The 17,968-nt window shown below is 41.9% G+C and overlaps 1 protein-coding gene and 1 long non-coding RNA gene across 12 annotated transcripts in view; one reads left to right on the forward strand and one right to left on the reverse strand.

Annotated features, from left to right (window-relative positions):
- HPSE (heparanase) overlaps positions 1–8,413 on the forward strand; it is a 38,711-nt gene extending 30,298 nt beyond the window's left edge. For 3 of the 4 annotated variants that reach the window (XM_084970661.1, XM_084970662.1, XM_084970660.1), the window contains 2 exons: positions 1,160–1,306; positions 6,849–8,413. In XM_084970661.1, the coding sequence (XP_084826787.1) occupies positions 1,160–1,306; positions 6,849–7,008 (307 nt within the window). In that variant the 3' untranslated portion in view covers positions 7,009–8,413. 4 annotated transcript variants of the gene reach the window in all.
- Positions 1–17,957, reverse strand: part of LOC102167078 (uncharacterized) — a 95,288-nt gene extending 77,331 nt beyond the window's left edge. For 5 of the 8 annotated variants that reach the window (XR_014813475.1, XR_014813476.1, XR_014813477.1 and 2 more), the window contains exons 1-4: positions 17,828–17,957; positions 15,599–15,939; positions 4,935–5,080; positions 1,997–2,060 (exon numbers count right to left, since the gene is read on the reverse strand). This is a non-coding gene — a long non-coding RNA (uncharacterized LOC102167078). Of the gene's footprint in view, positions 1–1,996; positions 2,061–4,934; positions 5,081–15,598; positions 15,940–17,685 lie in introns of all 8 variants that reach the window. The other 3 variants (XR_014813479.1, XR_014813478.1, XR_014813480.1) reach the window with 2 other exon arrangements.
- Positions 17,958–17,968: the final 11 nt, after the last annotated feature.

Raw genomic sequence — 17,968 nt, forward strand, 5'->3', positions numbered from 1 at the left:
GGAACACACCCTTTGCCAATGAACACGTTCGAATTAGTAAGCAGGCAACTTCCTATGCCCACGCCCTGTCGCCTTCTGTCTACACAGGGGTCTAAGGTCGTCATCCTTCCTTATTTCTTTCCATTCTCTTAGTGATATGGTGCCAGAGTCTAGCTAAGAAAAGCAGGTTTAATGCAGGCATTTGCAGTCCAGCAAAGATTTGTACAATGATTTAATGATCATAATCCATAATGAGACTATATCCCAAATTTCAATAAACAATAGTACAAATGTAAGAACATGTAGCGCATTTTTTATGAATGATTCATTAACTGAATGACTATGCACGAATAGAATATGAATATGAACTCATAGGAAAGAATAATTATTTGAATATACTTATCCCTTTGCACCATGGCTGGTAAATTTAATATGGAAGAAGAATTAAAAGGAGTACAATACCCCCTCATGTTTTCAAAAGTTTTAACCCAGTTTCTGGAGTTGAGAGGCCAGAGATTTCTGTACTCCAGGACTCTGACCTTAGATGGCAAAAAATTGTCATAAATCTCAGAGGTTTTTCTCCTCTTAGTTTCAGTCTTTCTTGACAGATTGAGGAATGATACTAAAAGATTAATTCTAGTGAGAAAAGCTTCTCCCTGTTTCCAATTCAAGCGCGTGGGAACTCTATGTCTGGTGAGTGAGCCGCAGTAGGAAGAAGTGGGAGAATGGTGTCGGTGGATTAAATTTATGGAAAAGTGTCAACAGATTTCATTTCCTTGTTGGTTTAAGTCTTTTCATAAGGCTAGATAAAGCCTCTGTCTATACGGTTTACAGTTTGAGGTCACAAGAACTCACGAAATTTCCTTTTTACCATTTCACTTGCCTATGTTTGAACATATAAGGGTTGACTGGCTTCCTCACAGCTCCGTCTGACACAGCAGCAAAGATCTCAAAGGCACAAACCCAGAAAATGGTCGTGTGCACAGCACGACTGTTACCATGTTTGCAAAGCAGGACCACGTCAGTGGCCTCCTATCATCATAGACGGAAGGATACCGAGAGGACCCATCATCATTATAGATGCTAATATTTAGTATCATCCATAATTACATCCGTAATCAACTACTTAATTGCTCGAATTAGGTAAAGGTTTTTACTGAGTTAATCCATTTGCTTTTAGCCCGCAGTATAAAGAGGGAGCTCTAACTCTGTATGCCTTAAACCTCCATAACGTCACCAAGCGCTTGCAGTTACCACGCCACTTAGGTGACAAGCAAGTGGACAAATACCTCATGCAACCTTCAGGACCAGATGGGCTGCTTTCCAAGTGAGTAATTTTCCTGGTTCATTTCAAATTTTCAACAAAAGTGAATTTTACTGGTGTGTATCCCAAGACAGAGTGTTAATAAGGAGCAAAAAAAAGAAAAAAAGGTCAAACAATTCTTAATATTTAGGAATTTTATACCTGACTACATACTAATACAGATGTAACTCGCTCTGAGAGTCCAAAGCAGGAGAATAGGAAGGCAAACCAGCAGTTATCTTAGGGGAATGTTTTCATTTCAAAACAATTTGATATGTCAGGATCAACTCATCATATTTAGATTATTTGCTCCAAAAAGACATCATTCTTAGTAGCAAGTCATTAAAGCAAAAATAACTATATATAATTGCTATATGAAGGCATAGGGGTTGGTGTAAAATATCATATATACCACGTGAGTTGGGTGTGATTCTCTTGCAGTATTAGTTTTTTTATTAGTTAGAGTAAGGAAAAAAAAGTGGTTGGAAATGTGTCTTTTAGGTGGGTTACTTAAAGCTAGTTCTAATACATTTAAGTTTTAAAATCCCATCACTGAATATGTCTTACAAAAGGGCAGCTTCAACAGAATACCCAAGAATGACCATATGCCTTAAAGAGTTAGGCGCGCAAACGCTGTAAGATTTCTGTCCGACGTGTGTTAGAGGCACGCTTTTCATCACGACTATTCTCACATTAGAGCAGAAAAATTCTTACCATCTCCTCCCATCTTTGCAAATGCTCTGTGATTGATGTTTTCAGTGACAATTAGCATCAGAACCTGAAAAGGTGATAATTAGCATCAGAGCAGGCTTTCTCCAAAGCCCTATCCCCACAGAGAAGCATTAATCCTTTATTAAGCATTATTAAAGGTCTCATTCCTTTACTTTTTTCCCTGTGCTTTATTTTACTCTAGCTGTAATCACACAACCTCTAATCGGAAAAAGGGAGAGGGAATCCACACGTTTTCCCAAGTGTTTTTCCATACATAGCCTTTGTAGGCTTTTTTTTTTTTTTTTTTGGCTGCACCCACCAGCATGAGGAGGTTCCTGGGCCAGGGGTCGAACCCTCCGCCTCACAGCAGTGACAACTCTGGATCTTTAACCTGCTGAGCCACCAGAAAATCCTTGTAGACTTTTTAATGGGCTGCATGTCTTATGAAATGCCATGGTTTGCCTACCCGTTTTCCTACTGTTTAAACCTTTTTTTCCCTGTTGTAAATAATGCATATTTGGATAATACTTATCTCTGTTTGGGTGTTGACAGTTTTTGAAATGGGTATTTTTAGCAGATTTGTGTCTGAGGCTGATAAGGGAAAAGCTTTTCTGAAGTAAATGAAGAATAGTTGTAGAGTTAGATCATTTCGGGCCAGCCCCAGACGGGGCATCAGTGGCCATTCAGCTCTGATTCTTCTTCTGCTGGATCTCAAGGCCGCACCTGGCGACTGCTCCTTGTGGCCTCCAAGCCTTTTACCTGCTGCTCTTAGCTCCCTTCTCTAGAGCAGAGGATGGAAACTACATGCCTGAGGACAAATGGGTTCAGAGAATTTTTTTTCTCTCTCTCTTTTTCTGGTAGAGGAGGTAGGCCTCACTTTGTGTTAATTTTTATTAATTAGCTGTCAATGTTTAAAAATTGACAATGACTGAAACCACGTGAATTTCTATCTTTTCTTTGAAATTGGGTGCTCTGGCTCCTTGGGGCTGTTTTTCTCCATTCGGTGGAGTTGAACTGGGGTTGTTTACTTTGGATGGGTAATTCCACTTTCATCCCCTTAGTCCCCGTGTGACCTGGCTGTCTGAGGCCTGTGCTACTGCACTGGCCCTGGTGGGCGTCTGAGTTCGCTGCTCTTCATCTGGAACAATGCCGAATATCTCATTTTCTCCAGAATAACTCTCAAATATTTGAAGGACAACTGGATTGTCTTCTCTCCAGGCTAAAGTTGCCCAGTTTTTTCAGTGATTCTTCTATTTGTGTATTAGACCAACCCTGTTGCATTCTGAGCACATATTTCAGGTTTTATAATTGGAAAATTGGTGAAATTGTAGATACTGTTTTATTATCCTTAGTTCTCTTTGATGAGTATATACTACTTATGTTTTTCTCTCTTTAAAATGCTGCAAAAGTACCCCAGATAAGTACGATCAGTGCACAGTCTGGACTCTTGCTCATGCTAATGATCTCAGAGGCTAAATAATGATCTCCTTAAATATTTTTAATGGAATGACTCGTAGAGTACCCATAGAAGGTCCTGCATAGTAAGTATTTCATAAATATTTGAAGCGAATATATTTTAAAAGCAGTATCTTATAGCTATCTCAGATAAATTTTGTCTAGCATCCCCAATTCTGCCGAATCTGTTGCTTACTAATTCCTTCCAGCTCTATATCATCTGAAATTTGACAAGCATGTCTTCTACTTCTTATCATCATGTTACTGACTTCAGAGTAAGAAACAAGATACCACACTCAAATAAAACCCTATCCTCACCGCCCAGCCTGATGAGGAAGTACTCAGCACGCCTTGATAAAGCTTACACGTAGTCTATTGATGGCATCCTTCAGCTATATTCATAGCTGATTAAACAGTGTGGCCGGATGGATCAGGTATTATCTTGCGCGTGTTTTATCATCTTAACACACAGAGGTCTTCATCTGCAGTGATCAGATTTACCTTCAGTGCTAGGGCCTCTCCTAAAGCGTTTCTGAAACATTTTTGTGTACCCTTATAAATGGCCCTCGACTTCATGCAGAAGCGCTCTTACTACCAGCATGTCAAGAAGCTTTGGAGGCCTGTTTTGTTTGTGGTTTCCTGGTGATGGCCTTGGTGTTTCCTCCCCACCTGGCTAGGGGCGGCTGCGACACAGGTGCTACGCGGGGGAGGGTAACCGCAGCGCAGACTTACGAGCCTCCAGCACACTCGTGGTTACCTTATTACAACCCAGAGCTGGGCATTTAACCAAGACTGAATGCGAACCAGTTTTTCTGCTGACTGATACTTAGTGGAGACAGAGTTGGAGAGATCTTTAAAAATGAAAACTTTATAATAATGCTAAATTGGAAATAACCAAATGTCTAACAGTAGACAATTAAGTGAATAAACTCATATGCTCAGAATCCCGTGCAGCCATTAAGATGACATAGTAGATAAATGTTTAATGGTGTGAGCAAATGTTAGGATGTGTAAAGGGAAAACGAGTCAAGTTTTAAGAGACGAGGTCTTGTACGCTCGCTTCTGTGTAAATGAAAATGTGTATGTAATTTTTACATAGAAAAGAGATAAGGAATAGACATCAAAATACTAAAATGGTTATGACAAGTTAACAGGCTACTTTTGCTATATTTATTTATCTGAATATAATGATGATGACAGATAATATTTTACACTGCTTACTGTATGCAAGGCACTGTTATAAGTGTTCTGCAGAGTACATGTGTTACACACATGACAAATAAACTCTTGACATTAATTAATCCAAATTTCCAACAACAAAAACTTGTTTTCATATTATAAAAATTTCACGATATAAATCTTTTTTTAAGAAATCTTTTTTTTTTTTTAAAGAAAAAGATAAAAGAGATAATAAGCATCAGTTCTTCCATGCATCCTGGTACCAGCAGTACCACTCTCATCAGTACCACTTTCCTAAACTTCCTACCTCCTCTGGCTGCTTCTCTTCCATGTATCTTGACACAGAAGATGCTGGGCCTGCAAGCTGAATGCTCACTCTGCTGTGCAGTAGAACCATGACTTTCGAAGACTCTTAGGCCTGTGGAGTTTGTTTTCTCCCGTCTGGGGAAGGCACTGTAATGGAAGAATTATGCAATGTAACCTGTTCCTATGTAATCTACCTTTATTTCCAAATTACAACTTTACAGTTGAACCTTAAAAAAAAGAGAGATATAAGGATCATTTAGAATTATGGAAGTAACTATCAGTAGAACTAAAGGCAGACTAAAGCTTTGCGTTTGGGGTGGGGGGCCACTCCCACAGCATGCAGAAGTTCCTGGGCCAGTAATCAAACCTCCACCCGGACTTGAGCCACAGCAGTGACAACACTGGATCCTCAACCTGCTAAGCCACCAGGGAACTCCTTCAGTAATTACTTTGGCATGATATATGCCAGTAGCCTCATTCCTATGGTTGTACAGAATGAAAAACTGACCAGGACATGTAAACCCCCAAATTAAGAAAGTATGTGCCTCTGGGCACAAATTAAGGTATCCCAATCGGGTCAGTGAGACAGAGAAATGCCTTTAGCATGCATCTCCCACTGCCCTACCCTTCCAGCTACACACAAACCCCACAGCTGCAGTTGTTAAGCATCATATAATTTTACCTCACAGCCATGCCTTATATCTGCTGTTCCCTCTGCTACAGCAAACTGCTAGGCCACCAGGGAATTCCCTAAAGCTGTTTTTTGTTTTGTTTTGTTTTGTTTTTTGTCTTTTTGCATTTTCTAGGGTTCTCCCTCAGCATATGGAGGTTCCCAGGCTACGGGTCGAATCGGAGCTGTAGCTGCTGGCCTCCACCACAGCCACAGCAACTCGGGATCTGAGCTGCGTCTTTGACATACACCACAGCTCACAGCAACACCGGATCCTTAACCCACTGAGCGAGGCCAGGGATCAAACCTGTAACCTCATGGTTCCTAGTCAGATTTGTTAACCACTGAGCCACAACGGGAACTCCCCTAAAGCTGTTCTTTATGAACTCTTATTTATATGAGATTTGATGCTGTGAGCATAGATTAATATGATTTAAATAAAAATAAATATGCATAAGAAATAACGCTTGTCCTTAACTTTTTTCCATTCTTTCATTCAGTATTGAATTTAAATTCCAACAGTGAAATGCAAAGAAAACATATGGTTTAGCTAAACAAAATCATTTTTGTTTCACCACAGCAATACACATTCTACCAAAAGAGTTTAATGACAACAGGAAAATGAATGCATGCCTTCTAAGGGAAGAGGAGTGGAGGGTGTATGGACACAGTTACAAATAGGAAATTTCATTGACTGTATTTTTATGTTACATTAATGAAATCCGCATTGCATTCTATATGTTTGTTTGCTTTATATAAAATGTTTCTGGAGTCCCCTGGTGGCCTAGGCCATTCAGGGCCCACCCTAGGGTCACCGCTGTGCCTTGGGTCATTGCTGTGGTTTGGGGTCAATCCCTGGCCTGGAAACTTTCGCATGCCACAAAAAAAATGTTTTTTAATTCCTTACTGTCCATCACCAAAAGCCACCAACCCAGAAATACGTTATTCGAATCCTTTTTATGTCTCCAACATCTTGCTTAGTGTGTGCTGCATTTTCTGTAAAGGGCCAGAGAGTAAATATTTCAGGCTTTGCAGGCCATATGGCTTCTGTCACAACTACTCAACTCTACCAGGGTGGCTTAATGATCTGCTAGGTCAAACTCGTGCTACAGCAATGAAATACAAGTTATATCAGAAAGGCTGCCACAGAAAATATTTTTGGTCTTAAAAAGATCTCATGACTTTTATAGAGCAGGTGAAAGACATACAACTCGGCTAACTTGGATGTATCCTTCCCCTTTGCAGATCTGTCCAGCTTAATGGTCAGACACTGAAGATGGTGAATGACCAAACCTTGCCAGCTTTGACAGAAAAACCCCTCCGGCCAGGAAGTGCACTGGGCCTGCCACCTTTCTCCTATGGTTTTTTTGTGATAAGAAATGCCAAAGTTGCTGCTTGCATTTAACTACGAAAGACATCGACGAGCCCAGAGATTTCACACGTATCGATGAAAGACCAAAGCAAAACTCAAGCTGTAGGAACACGAGCAGATGCAGAACAGATCAACTGGCTGGAGCTTTAGAGCCGCTGGGACGCTGAGTGCTAGATTCAGCAGAGTATTTTGTTCTAAGTAGACCACTGTTAGTGACAGTACCCAGTGTCAAACACTAGCTTGGACTTTGCATGTACTATTTTTATTTGAGATTATTAAAAATGCATTATAAGTGCTCCCACATACAGCCAGGAGGCAAGTAAGTAAAGGGTATATTATTCATTTTAAGAAAGTGCTTAGTTGTTTCTATTTTTAAAAAGACAATTCTTGGAAGATCGTCCCATTCTTTCCTCCATATGCTGTCGCTATGGGCTGCTGTCAGAAAAAGTTCACTACCACAACCTTCAAATCATCTCTAAAAGACAGACACTTCTCTTTGCAGCTTAACAGCTATTAAATTCAGCTGCTACTTTTCGTCCCTCTGTTCTGTTTGTCTTAGTCAGTGACACTATGCGAGAGGAAGACGGGTAATGTGATAGTATAAAGAAGAGCGATTAATGACAGTTCAGAGGGAGGGGACTATGGAAACCTCAAATGAAATAAAAAACGACTGTAAGTGAAACGGACTTACCCAGAGAAAATTTAATTCAATGCATTACAACCACCTGTTAATGTTTAATCTACCTTCAATTCTTGCTTTAGTTGGCTGTAACAGAAAACCCTGATTCCAATGGCTTAAAGCACAAGATAGTTACAATCCCACATATTGAGAAGTCCCGGTAGCGTGAGCTCCACAGCCCAGGATGTCACCAAGGAGTCGGGTTTCTTCATCCTTCTGCTCTGCTGCCTTTAGTGGTGGCTCTGTTCTCCAGCTGGCGGCACGATGGCTGTTCCACGGGCCCATCCAGACCTGGCAGCACAGGGAAAGCCGCGCAGCCTTCTTCCTCTCTCCTTCACGGGCCTTGAGGACCCTCCTCGAGGGTTTCTCACCAAACTCTCCTCCGCCTCCTCAGGTCTTCTTGGCCAGGAATGGGTTGCACGGCCACTCTCCACAATCCCTGCCAACCTCGTGAGATTCCTACAATTGTCTCCTAGTACTCTTTTGGATGGAGAGGGTGTCGGGAAGTCTGTGACACCGACCACCACAGCTCTGTGCTTTTATCAGTAACAGAATGTATTCTTTTCTCTGATGTCTTCATTCTCGGAAGTATAATTCTCTTTATATTTATGCCCACTCTAACTAATTGTCTCAATTAAATGTAAGCACATTTATAAGGAGCTAAAGTTGGCACAAGGTTTGGATGTTTTAAAATCCTTAAGTTTTATATGTAAGTGGTTTTTGTATTTTCACATTTGAAATAAATCTTTGCAACCTCAATATTGCATGTTTTCTTTTTTTAACTTTTAAAAGGCCTGATTGCAACAACCATGTCTTCTATTGTTATTATTATTATTATTATTTTGCTTTTTAGGGCCACACCTGTGGCATGTGGAAGTTCCCTAGCTAGGGGTTGAATCAGAGCTACAACTTCTGGCCTACACCACAGCCATAGCCACATGGGATCTGAGCCTCGTCTGCGATCTACACCACAGCTCACAGCGACAATCGATCCTTAACCCACTAAGCAAGGCCAGGGATCAAGCCCTCGTCCTCATGGATACCAGTTGGGCTCGTTACCACTAAGCCACAACGGGAACTTCTTGGGTGATTTTCTCGTCATAAAGTTTAAGCCTACGGGTCCCTTTTTCCCTTCACCACTTTGTTTACACCTCCTACCTTTCTCTGACCTTCCAGCCTCCCCCACACCAAGAGCTGACCTTGAAGAAAAGAGGTCATCAGACACAAATGCGATTCCCTCCCTCATCATGTAGATTCAATCGAGATCATAGCTCAGTCCTGCCTGTTTCTTACCCGTCCCCTGCCACTTGATAAATTCAAAGCCTAATTTCTCACTGTCTTATGACAGTGATCCCGTAATTGTCACCTGTGACTCTGCTTAAAACTCCTAAATGGCTCTCCCTTTCCCACAGCATGTCAAGTTTTCCATAACCTGGCACCTACCTTCTCCAGCCTCAGCTCTTGTGAACCTTCCCCAAGAATTCTGCTGTCCGCCCCACACTCTGGTGGAGAAATCTGGACATACAGCCTCTTTCACCTTTTGCTCCTGTACCTCTGGTGCTGCTCCTTCTGCTCTCCATCTGCAGTATTCATCTAACTCGCCTCTCTGTGGCAAACTTTCATGTGTTAAGATGCAGCTCGGACAGCAGTTTCAGTGCCTCCTCTATCATTCCAGTAGCTTTAGTCATATTTCTTTGCTCCTATAGCAGTTTGAACATTTGCTGTGGCACTTAGGATGCATCTTAATTGCGTCTATATATCTTTCTAACTTGACTCTATGGTTTTAAGAAAGAAGTTGTGTATCCCTTAGCGTGTGGCCTGGCACAGAGGAGCCTTTCAGATGTTTCCTTAAGGACAGGGAAGAACATTCCCATTTGAAGCGAGCTTAGATATTTTAACTTTAAATGTACAGAAAAATGTAGTAATGTTTCAAACCTGAAAAGGTATGGTCTAGCTTCAAAAACTCTTTTTAAAACTATCACCAGAGGGCTCTTACTAGCGCTGGGCAGTTGTGCGAAGGAAGGCTGCCTAGGACTGACCATTGAGTGCATTATTATTAAGCTGTTCTCCAACTTTTTCTAGAGGAAGCTTCTTGCCTGTCACGCCAGGGAGACTTTTGGAGCCTGCATGCTTCCACTTGACTTGATCAAATACATTTATTTTCTGCAACTTGTTATACTGCCTCAAAATGATTTCTGTCCTTTATTTTGGCCCTTGCGGCTCACTTCGTCTCTATGACAATGAGGATTCTCAAGTTCTGCCGTGAAATTTGTGTGTTCAAGCCTTGTCAGCTCTGTAATCGCACTCACTTTCAGTTTCTTTTTTAAAACTTTTGATGTGTCTCATCAACCTACTGAAACACCTCATGGTTGATAAGCCTTTTGTGTGTGTGTGTGTTTTATGGCCATATCCATGGCACGGGAAGGCTCCCAGGCTAGGAATCCAATCAGACAAGGACGAGGGGTCTCGTAGTTTATTTGGGAGACGATCCCAGGAAGCAGGCATGAGAGATCAGGAGACGGAGCAGAAGGAAAAACCAATATTGACGTTTGCTGCTGAGCTTGCTGCAGTAAGGCAATGAGAGCTCAGTTCCCCCAGCAACATCAGGAAGCGTATGGATGCTTCTCCTAATGTTACTCTTATTAGTCTCGTATTTCTTAGCAGCTACCATTTTATAGTCACTTTATTGCCAATTACAATTCCCATAAAGTACATGAACTTCATATAAAATCTTTTTAAGGCCTGAAGCATTAGAGTCATTGATTCTATTATTTAAATTCCAAAGTCCCTTTTACAAATTTAACATCCATTTTGGAAGTCAAATGATACTTTTTAAAAATCTAAAACACCTCTATGACTCAACTCTAAAATCAGATGAAATAAGAACTTTAAAAACAAAAGAAAAAAAAGAATAAAAAAATCAATGAACTACATAATAGAGAAAATTCGTCCTGAAGATTGATATTATGATGAATGGAAAATTCCTTTAAAATGTATCTCTGTATAATAAATGGTGTACATGGAGTGAAATGTTTGGTTGATTCATCATTTAGAAAAACATGTGTGGAATGAATGGATTTATTCACCATCTCCTAGGTGCTATGTTCCTGTATGAGGCAGGTCTCTCCAGAAACCTAGTCAGGTTCGTGACCACTGATCAGGAGCTCCCAAAGTCCACTGTTTTAAACGTTAACATCATCCAAAAATACCCTCATGAAAACGCCCAGAATGATATTTAACCAAATATCTGGGCACCATGACTCAGCCAAGTCTACACATAAAATTAACTACCCTCTGGAGTTCCCATGGTGGCTCAGTGGGTTAAGAGCCTGACTAGTATCCCAGAAGATTTGGGTTCCACCCCTGGCCTCACTCAGTGGGTTAAAAATCCAGTGTTGCTGCAAGCTGTGGCACAGGTCGCAGATGAGGCTCGAATCTGGCGTTGCTGTGGCTGTGGGAGAGGCCAGTAACTACAGCTACAATATGACCCCTAGCCTGGGAACCTCCATAAGCCATAGGTACGGCTGGAAAAAGAAGAAAAAAAAATTAACCACCCTGGTTCCTACAGGTAATAAGTTTAAAAAAACAGAGTTCTCTTGCCCAGATACTCACAATCCAAATGGAGAGATCAGAACCTGCAGGGTTTTTTAGAGATAATCTAGTCGCTAATATTTGAAGAGTTTATAGCAGTTGAGTGCCTTGTCTGAGAGCTTACACACTTTGGCAATAAAGTCTAGAGGCGACCCCATATGTTGGGGCTCCACTCTACGTGCTGTTCTATTGTCCTATAAGTTAAAAGAGTGATATATGGGTACCTCCCTCAGTCTCCTGCACATTTTATTTTATTTTATTTGGCTGCACCCAAGGCACATGGAAATTCCTAGGCTGCAGATCGAACTTGCACCACAGCAGTGACCCAAGCTGTTGTAGTGGCAATGCCAGATCCTTAACCTGCTGTGCCACAAGGGAACTCCTCCTGTACATTTTAATTGGCCCGCAACTTGGGGGGACCCCATAACCTCTGGGCAAGGCCAGTATCATAGGTGTGACCTATGAAGTCGCTCAAGACCTTCTCCTTAGAAGGACCTTGGTTTCATGTCTCTCTTATTGCCATTTTGAAAGTCGTAATAATTTTTGAAAAGGCACTCTGCGTTTCTGTTTCCCACTGAGCCCCACAAGTTATGTAGCTAGTCTAGTCTCTGGGTGCTGGGTGAAGAATAAATCACCGCACCTTCAGATCTGAAGTTCATACCCGTCCGGTCCTCCCAGCATCTCTATTCTCTACTAAATTTACTTCTGCTCTCATTCTCAACCAATGTTTTTTTTCCGTCTTTTTAGGGCCGCACCCACGACACATGGAAGTTCTCAGGCTAGGGGTCAAATAGGAGCCGCAGCTACAACCTACACTGCAGCTCACGACAACACGGGATCCATAACCCACTGAGCGAGGCCAGGGATCGAACCCTCATACTCATGGATACTAGTTGAGTTTCTTACTGCTAAGCCACAACAGGAACTCCTCTACCGATTTTTAGAACACTTACCTTCACGCCTTTCTTATGCCATTTGGAACTTTTCTGCCATCCTTACAGCATTTATGAAAATGAACTATATAAGTGAGTAAAAACAGAAATAAGCAATGCTATTTTAGGAATCTAGCCCAAGGAAATAGTGTGGCTGAAGAGTTACCTAAAAGCATAGTTAGGGGGGAAAGTTATTATAGTAGTGAAACATTAAAAACTGTCTAAATCCCCAAGAGAATGGCTAAATAAATCATGGTACTTCCAAATAAGGGAATATTTTGCAGTCATTAACAGTCGTTTTTGGAACAACATGTAACAACAGGGAAGATGCTCCCGGTGCTTAAGGAAAGCTGAGAAAATGTTCCAAGTGGAGGCTACACTAAGAAGTCATGGGAAAGATTTAAATTTCTACAGTTTGGAACAGATGATCTGCTGAACAGTAGCGTTAGTAACAAAGTTCAGATGTTCCTGTCTTCCTTCTTGTTCTCTATACTTCAGCTCAATAAATACATCGTTTCCTACCATGTAAACGAGACTGTGCCAGATGCTGCCAGAGATTCAAGTATGTCCCATGGACTTTTCCATTCTTGCTTTATCAGAAGCATTCGAAACTACCGACCACTTCTTGAAATAATCTCTCTTGGTTCCTAGGACACCATCTCTCTTTACACATATGTCTTTGGCCGCCCCTTCTCTGTAGCTTTCTCGCGTTTCTGTTCGTCTGCCTTAGAGGATGGAGGTTCTTACGTGATGGATAGATGAGTCAATCTGAGTCCTCTTGTCTTGTTTCACAACACATTATTCCTGGGTGAAATCAAGTACCATCATCCTATCGCGATAGGAATGGGCCATTGTCTCTTTTGCGCTTTGTCGAATTTTCTTATTTATCTTTTTTTGGGGGAGGAGGCATGTAAAAGTTCCTGGGCCAGGGATCGAACCTGCATGACAGCAGCGACCCAAGCCACTGCAGTGACAGTGCCAGATCCTTAACCAGCTGCACCACAGGAGAACTCCTATGGTGTCCTTATGAATTCTATCCTGAATGTGAACACCTGGGTGTTTAGATCAGAGACAGAGCATCATTATTCAGTTAGAAAGCAAATACTGAAGGGTAGTTCTGCACACCCCAGTTCTTACTCCTAGCATGGCACAACAAAAGCCAGATCAAATGCCCTATGCACCCAAGCCTTGAAGTCTGCATCACAAGAAAAGAGAGAGAAAAACCTTTGCTCATTGGGGACAGAATGGAAAGGATTAAGGACTCTCACAGTTTTTGGAATGTAAATAAAATCTCTCCAGGGCCAGCGAGACCCATGTGTGACCAGCTTTTTTGTTTGTTTTTCAGGGCCACACCCAATCAGACGGAGGTTCCAGGCTAAGGGTTGAATTGGAGATGCAGCTGCCGGCTGGCACCACAGCCATAGCAATGCCAGATCTGAGCTGCATCTGAGACCTACACTGCAGCTCACGGCAACACCGGATCCTTAACCCACTGAGTGAGGCCAGGGATCAAACCCACGTCCTCTCGGATACTAGTCGGGGTTGTTACCACTAAGTCACAACAGGAACTCCCATAGCTTTTACAATTTATAGTTGTCTCCATGCTTTCAAGTCTCATCTTCTTTGAAATGTTAACTCCTAGGAAGTTAGGAGTGATAGAGGCCAGAGGTACTAGTCTAAGAACACACCCAAAGTTCTGAGCTTAGGGAAATAAACCTTCCTGGATTTCTCAGTGTTCCTGTAAACAGCCCTGGCCTCCTGGGCTACAGAGATATATTTGGTATAAAGACAAAGAAAGTTGGCCTTGGAGTTACCATTGTGGCGCAGTGGTTAACAAATACGACTAGGAACCATGGGGTTGCGGGTTCGATCCCTGGCCTTGCTCAGTGGGTTAAGAATCCAGCGTTGCCCTGAGCTGTGGTGTAGGTTGCAGATGAGGCTCGGATCTAGGGTTGCTGTGGCTGTGGTGTAGGCCAGCAGCTACAGCTCTGATCAGATCCCTAGCCTAGGAACCTTCATATGCTGTGGGAGCGGCCCTACAAAAGGCAAAAAGACAAAAAAACCAAAAAACAAAAACAGTGCTTTCAATAAATATCTTGTTAAATTATTTATAATCTCTGACTTTAAGGAGTATATAATCAAAATGAGAAAAACATACAAATTAGTATAATACAGAGGGAAATTAACTTAAATTTCATAAAAGAAATAAAGCTCCACCAGTGTTTAAGGAAAGAGAACAATTTTACGTAGTTGAAGGACTATGCCTACAATTCCCAATGCCATGGCAGTGAGAGCAGGCAGACGCTGCTCTCAGGTCTAAGTTTCTGCAGTAGAGAGTATGGCCAAACAAACAACAAACTCAGAAACTCAGCTTTCATCTTCATGCCCCAAACATTCTGTCTCTGAGGCTCTTTCCCCCACCACACACCAAAAAACACTCTGATGGCAAGTCTAATGATTGCTCTCAAGTAACAAGCCCAGCAAGGGAGCTAGAAGAGGCCATCCAGATCAGGGCACTCCCACTGATGGTGACAACTGCAGGACCAGGTCTGGGACAAGTACTTCTGCATCAAGCTGCAGCAGAAGGGCTGACTACTCTGGAAGGTCCAGTTTTCTCTGTGTCTCCCCTGAGTTCTTTTCATCTGAGATAGGGCAACACTCAGCATTCTTACTCCACATTTAAATCTTAAAATGATGAAAAGCTAAGGAAAGGATGGGATCTTTCCCTCACAGGTGGACTCTTTCTCTTGAATGGACAGTGTGTGTCACTGAGAGGCGTCCAAGAAGTATAACTAAGAATCACGTGACATAGATAATTTCTATTTGGGGGACAATCTAAGTGCTTGTTATGCCTACAGAAACACATCTTTCCAAAGGCCAAGGCAGTGTCTATTGAATTTGAGTTTAAGATGGCTTTGTTGAGTCTGAAAATCCAGATGGAAAGGCATGAAACTGTTAAAGGGGAAAACTGAGGCATATTAAAAATGTTAAGGGTTTATTTGAACATTTATCTATTCAAACAGCGCAGAACCAAACTGAAAGTGGTTAATACTCCCCCAATAGGATCCAGGGGAAAGACATATGAAGAAAGTACGGAAGCAAAGAAAAAGAAATGATTTAATTGGCTACAGCTTAAAACCTAGTTGGCTCTTTGTGACTGGTTATCCTTACCGTTTTGATTTCCTAACCTCAAGCTATTTACAGGTTTACACTTGGGTTTGCTTATTTAGGCCACCAGAGCATAGAAGCCCATCAGTCTAACGGCCTGCTTCAATTAATTTAACAAAACACATGGAGCAGGATGGCTGCATGGTCACCAGGGCCCCTCCAGCCATGCTAACCTTTGGCCTAAACATCTTACCTGTCCCCCAGCCACGTAAGATACCCTATGAAGACAAATATCCCCAAATAGTACCCTTACCTTAATATCCAATGAAGCCTCAGAAGCTCTCTAATGTCCTCCATTGAATCAGGGTTTCAAGGACTTCCCCTCTGCAGCAGATCCCATCCAGAAAACTATGACAACTTTTATTAGTGGGGGAGGATAGGCAGGAAGAGCTCAGGCCAGATGGCTGGATCAGCAAAAGCTGACACTTTAGAACTTTCCACCTCCCTGAAAGCGAGCATACAAGTCTTTAATTGAAGTGCTTATCTGATATGAGTCTATTTGCTTTGGCTGCAGAAGAGTGGCCGTCTCTGGCTTACTGTTCATCACTGCCTTCCAGTTATGTGTCTTCAGAAGTGAGCTCATCTTTCCAACTGCTGAAAGAGTAAGTTGCAACGTCAGCTGGCACAAGTAAGCTTCAAGGTGCTATTGCTCTGACTCCTTGAAACATGTCTTTTATTTTCACATGAAATATGCTAATATCCTAAACTGTGTTTAGTGACCTGATTGCAAAAATTTGCCTGTCAATCTGTTACTTTAAGGAAGGAAGAAGTTTATGCAGGTCAAGTTTCTATTAAGGCTAGAATTGCTATAGCTTTAAGTCCCCTTCTGACTTCTATATACGCATACATATACATGTATATATAATATGTGTATGTGGAATATATATTATGGATATTTGTATATATCTGACTGTTCCTGCGTTATGACCTTTTATAATAAACTGGTGATTTGGTAAGTACAATGTTTTCCTAAGTTCTGTCAATCCCTCTAGCACATTCACCAAAACTAAAGAAGGGGTCTTGGGAACCTCCCATCTATAGCCAGTGTATGGGAGCCAGTGTATGGGAGAGTCACCCTCAAATGTGCCTCTTTGGCATGGGTTCTATTTTAGGCTGGTTGTTTTTTAAGAAACAAATGGGTCAGGAAGAGCTTTAACCTCCTTCCCTCTCCAACTGCCTAAAACATTTAAGAAAGAGGACATGTTCCAGGAAAGGAGCTATCAACATTTAAAACCACAGTACAGTGTGAGCTAGTGTGACACTTTAGAACTTTCCACCTCCCTGATAGACAGGGCGAAAAACCTAGCAGAATCTATTTGTTAAGATTCTCTGTGTCCTACTGTTTCTGTTTAGCCCAGCAAACATTTGTTTACCAAACGTTTGCTCCTTTCATTCTTTCTGTGAATGGTCTTCTATCTCTTTGAAGTCCCAAACCCCTTCCCCCTTCTCCTTAGTCCAGAAGGCCATATATAATGCATTTTTACCTTTGAGTGTTCTCATATTTGGAATCCCTATACATATGTAATGAAACTTTACTTTCTCCTCTCAATCTGTCTGCAATTATTTTTGAGACCAGCCAGAAGAAACTAGAAGGGCAGAGGAAAACTTTTTTCCTCCCCAACAGAGGTAGGTCAGACGCGGAAGTAACAACCTGGACTTTTGACTTTGGGGGGAGGGGCAGTCTTCCAGGACTGAGCCAGCAACCTGCAGAAATCTGATGCAAACTCCAGATGGATAGTGCCAGAACTATGTAAAATTATAGGACACTCAGGTATTGCAGAATTGCTTGATGTGTGGAAAACACATACATCTGGGGTCTCAAGTCAAGCAGTGTTGTAGTATTGAGAGTAAACACACACAGGAGGAAGTGTGTTTTTTCCTTTACAATTATGTAATAAAATTTCCCAGTGTCTTGAAATCTGTCTTCAATTGAACAAATTGTGAGTTTTGTAAATTTATTAAGGGCCACCCCCTTAACACCACCACTGGAGACTCAAGATATCACAGAATCACTGTTCAGGTTTCAAAGGAAGCCACTTAAAGCCTCTATACAAAAAAAAAAAAAAAAAAAAACCATTCCCTAGAATATAAGAATTCCAATGAGCAACTTGACCACGGTCACTCACTAAGTGGTTAAATGGGACAATACATATACAGTGCCTGTAACAGTGCCTGGCACCCCGCGCTGCCCAATAGCTGGCTATGATCATGCAGCTCAAACCAAATGTTCTCGCTGCAGTCTCTTGGCATCCCACACACTCGCTGCCTCTGGATTACACTAACCCCTTTGAAATGATTACCAAATTTAAGATTTTCACTTGCATAATGAACGACCCTCACCTCAGCAGGGTTTTAATTTACATTCTTGGTTTGGCCTTTTCGTGCTCTTTCAAGCTTTGCAAATGTAACGCCTGACTGCGAATACTGGGTTCAGCAGGAGGTTTTGTTCTATTACACATTTTGATGACAGGAATTTCTTTACCTGAAGAACCCCCTCACAGGGCAAGGTGACCACGATAATTTCCACTTCACGTTACTCAAAAAGCTCGCGCCACCCAGCCGCCGGGACTGGACAGGCACGGACGGTCCCGCCGGCGGACGCCACCGCGCATGCCTGCGGGGA

This window comes from Sus scrofa, chromosome 8 (assembly GCF_054392235.1).
Source record: "Sus scrofa isolate SSC_HxYL_T2T_F1_AM1 chromosome 8, Sscrofa_HxYL_maternal_Yorkshire_Landrace_v2.0, whole genome shotgun sequence".
NCBI classification, from domain to species: domain Eukaryota; kingdom Metazoa; phylum Chordata; class Mammalia; order Artiodactyla; family Suidae; genus Sus; species Sus scrofa.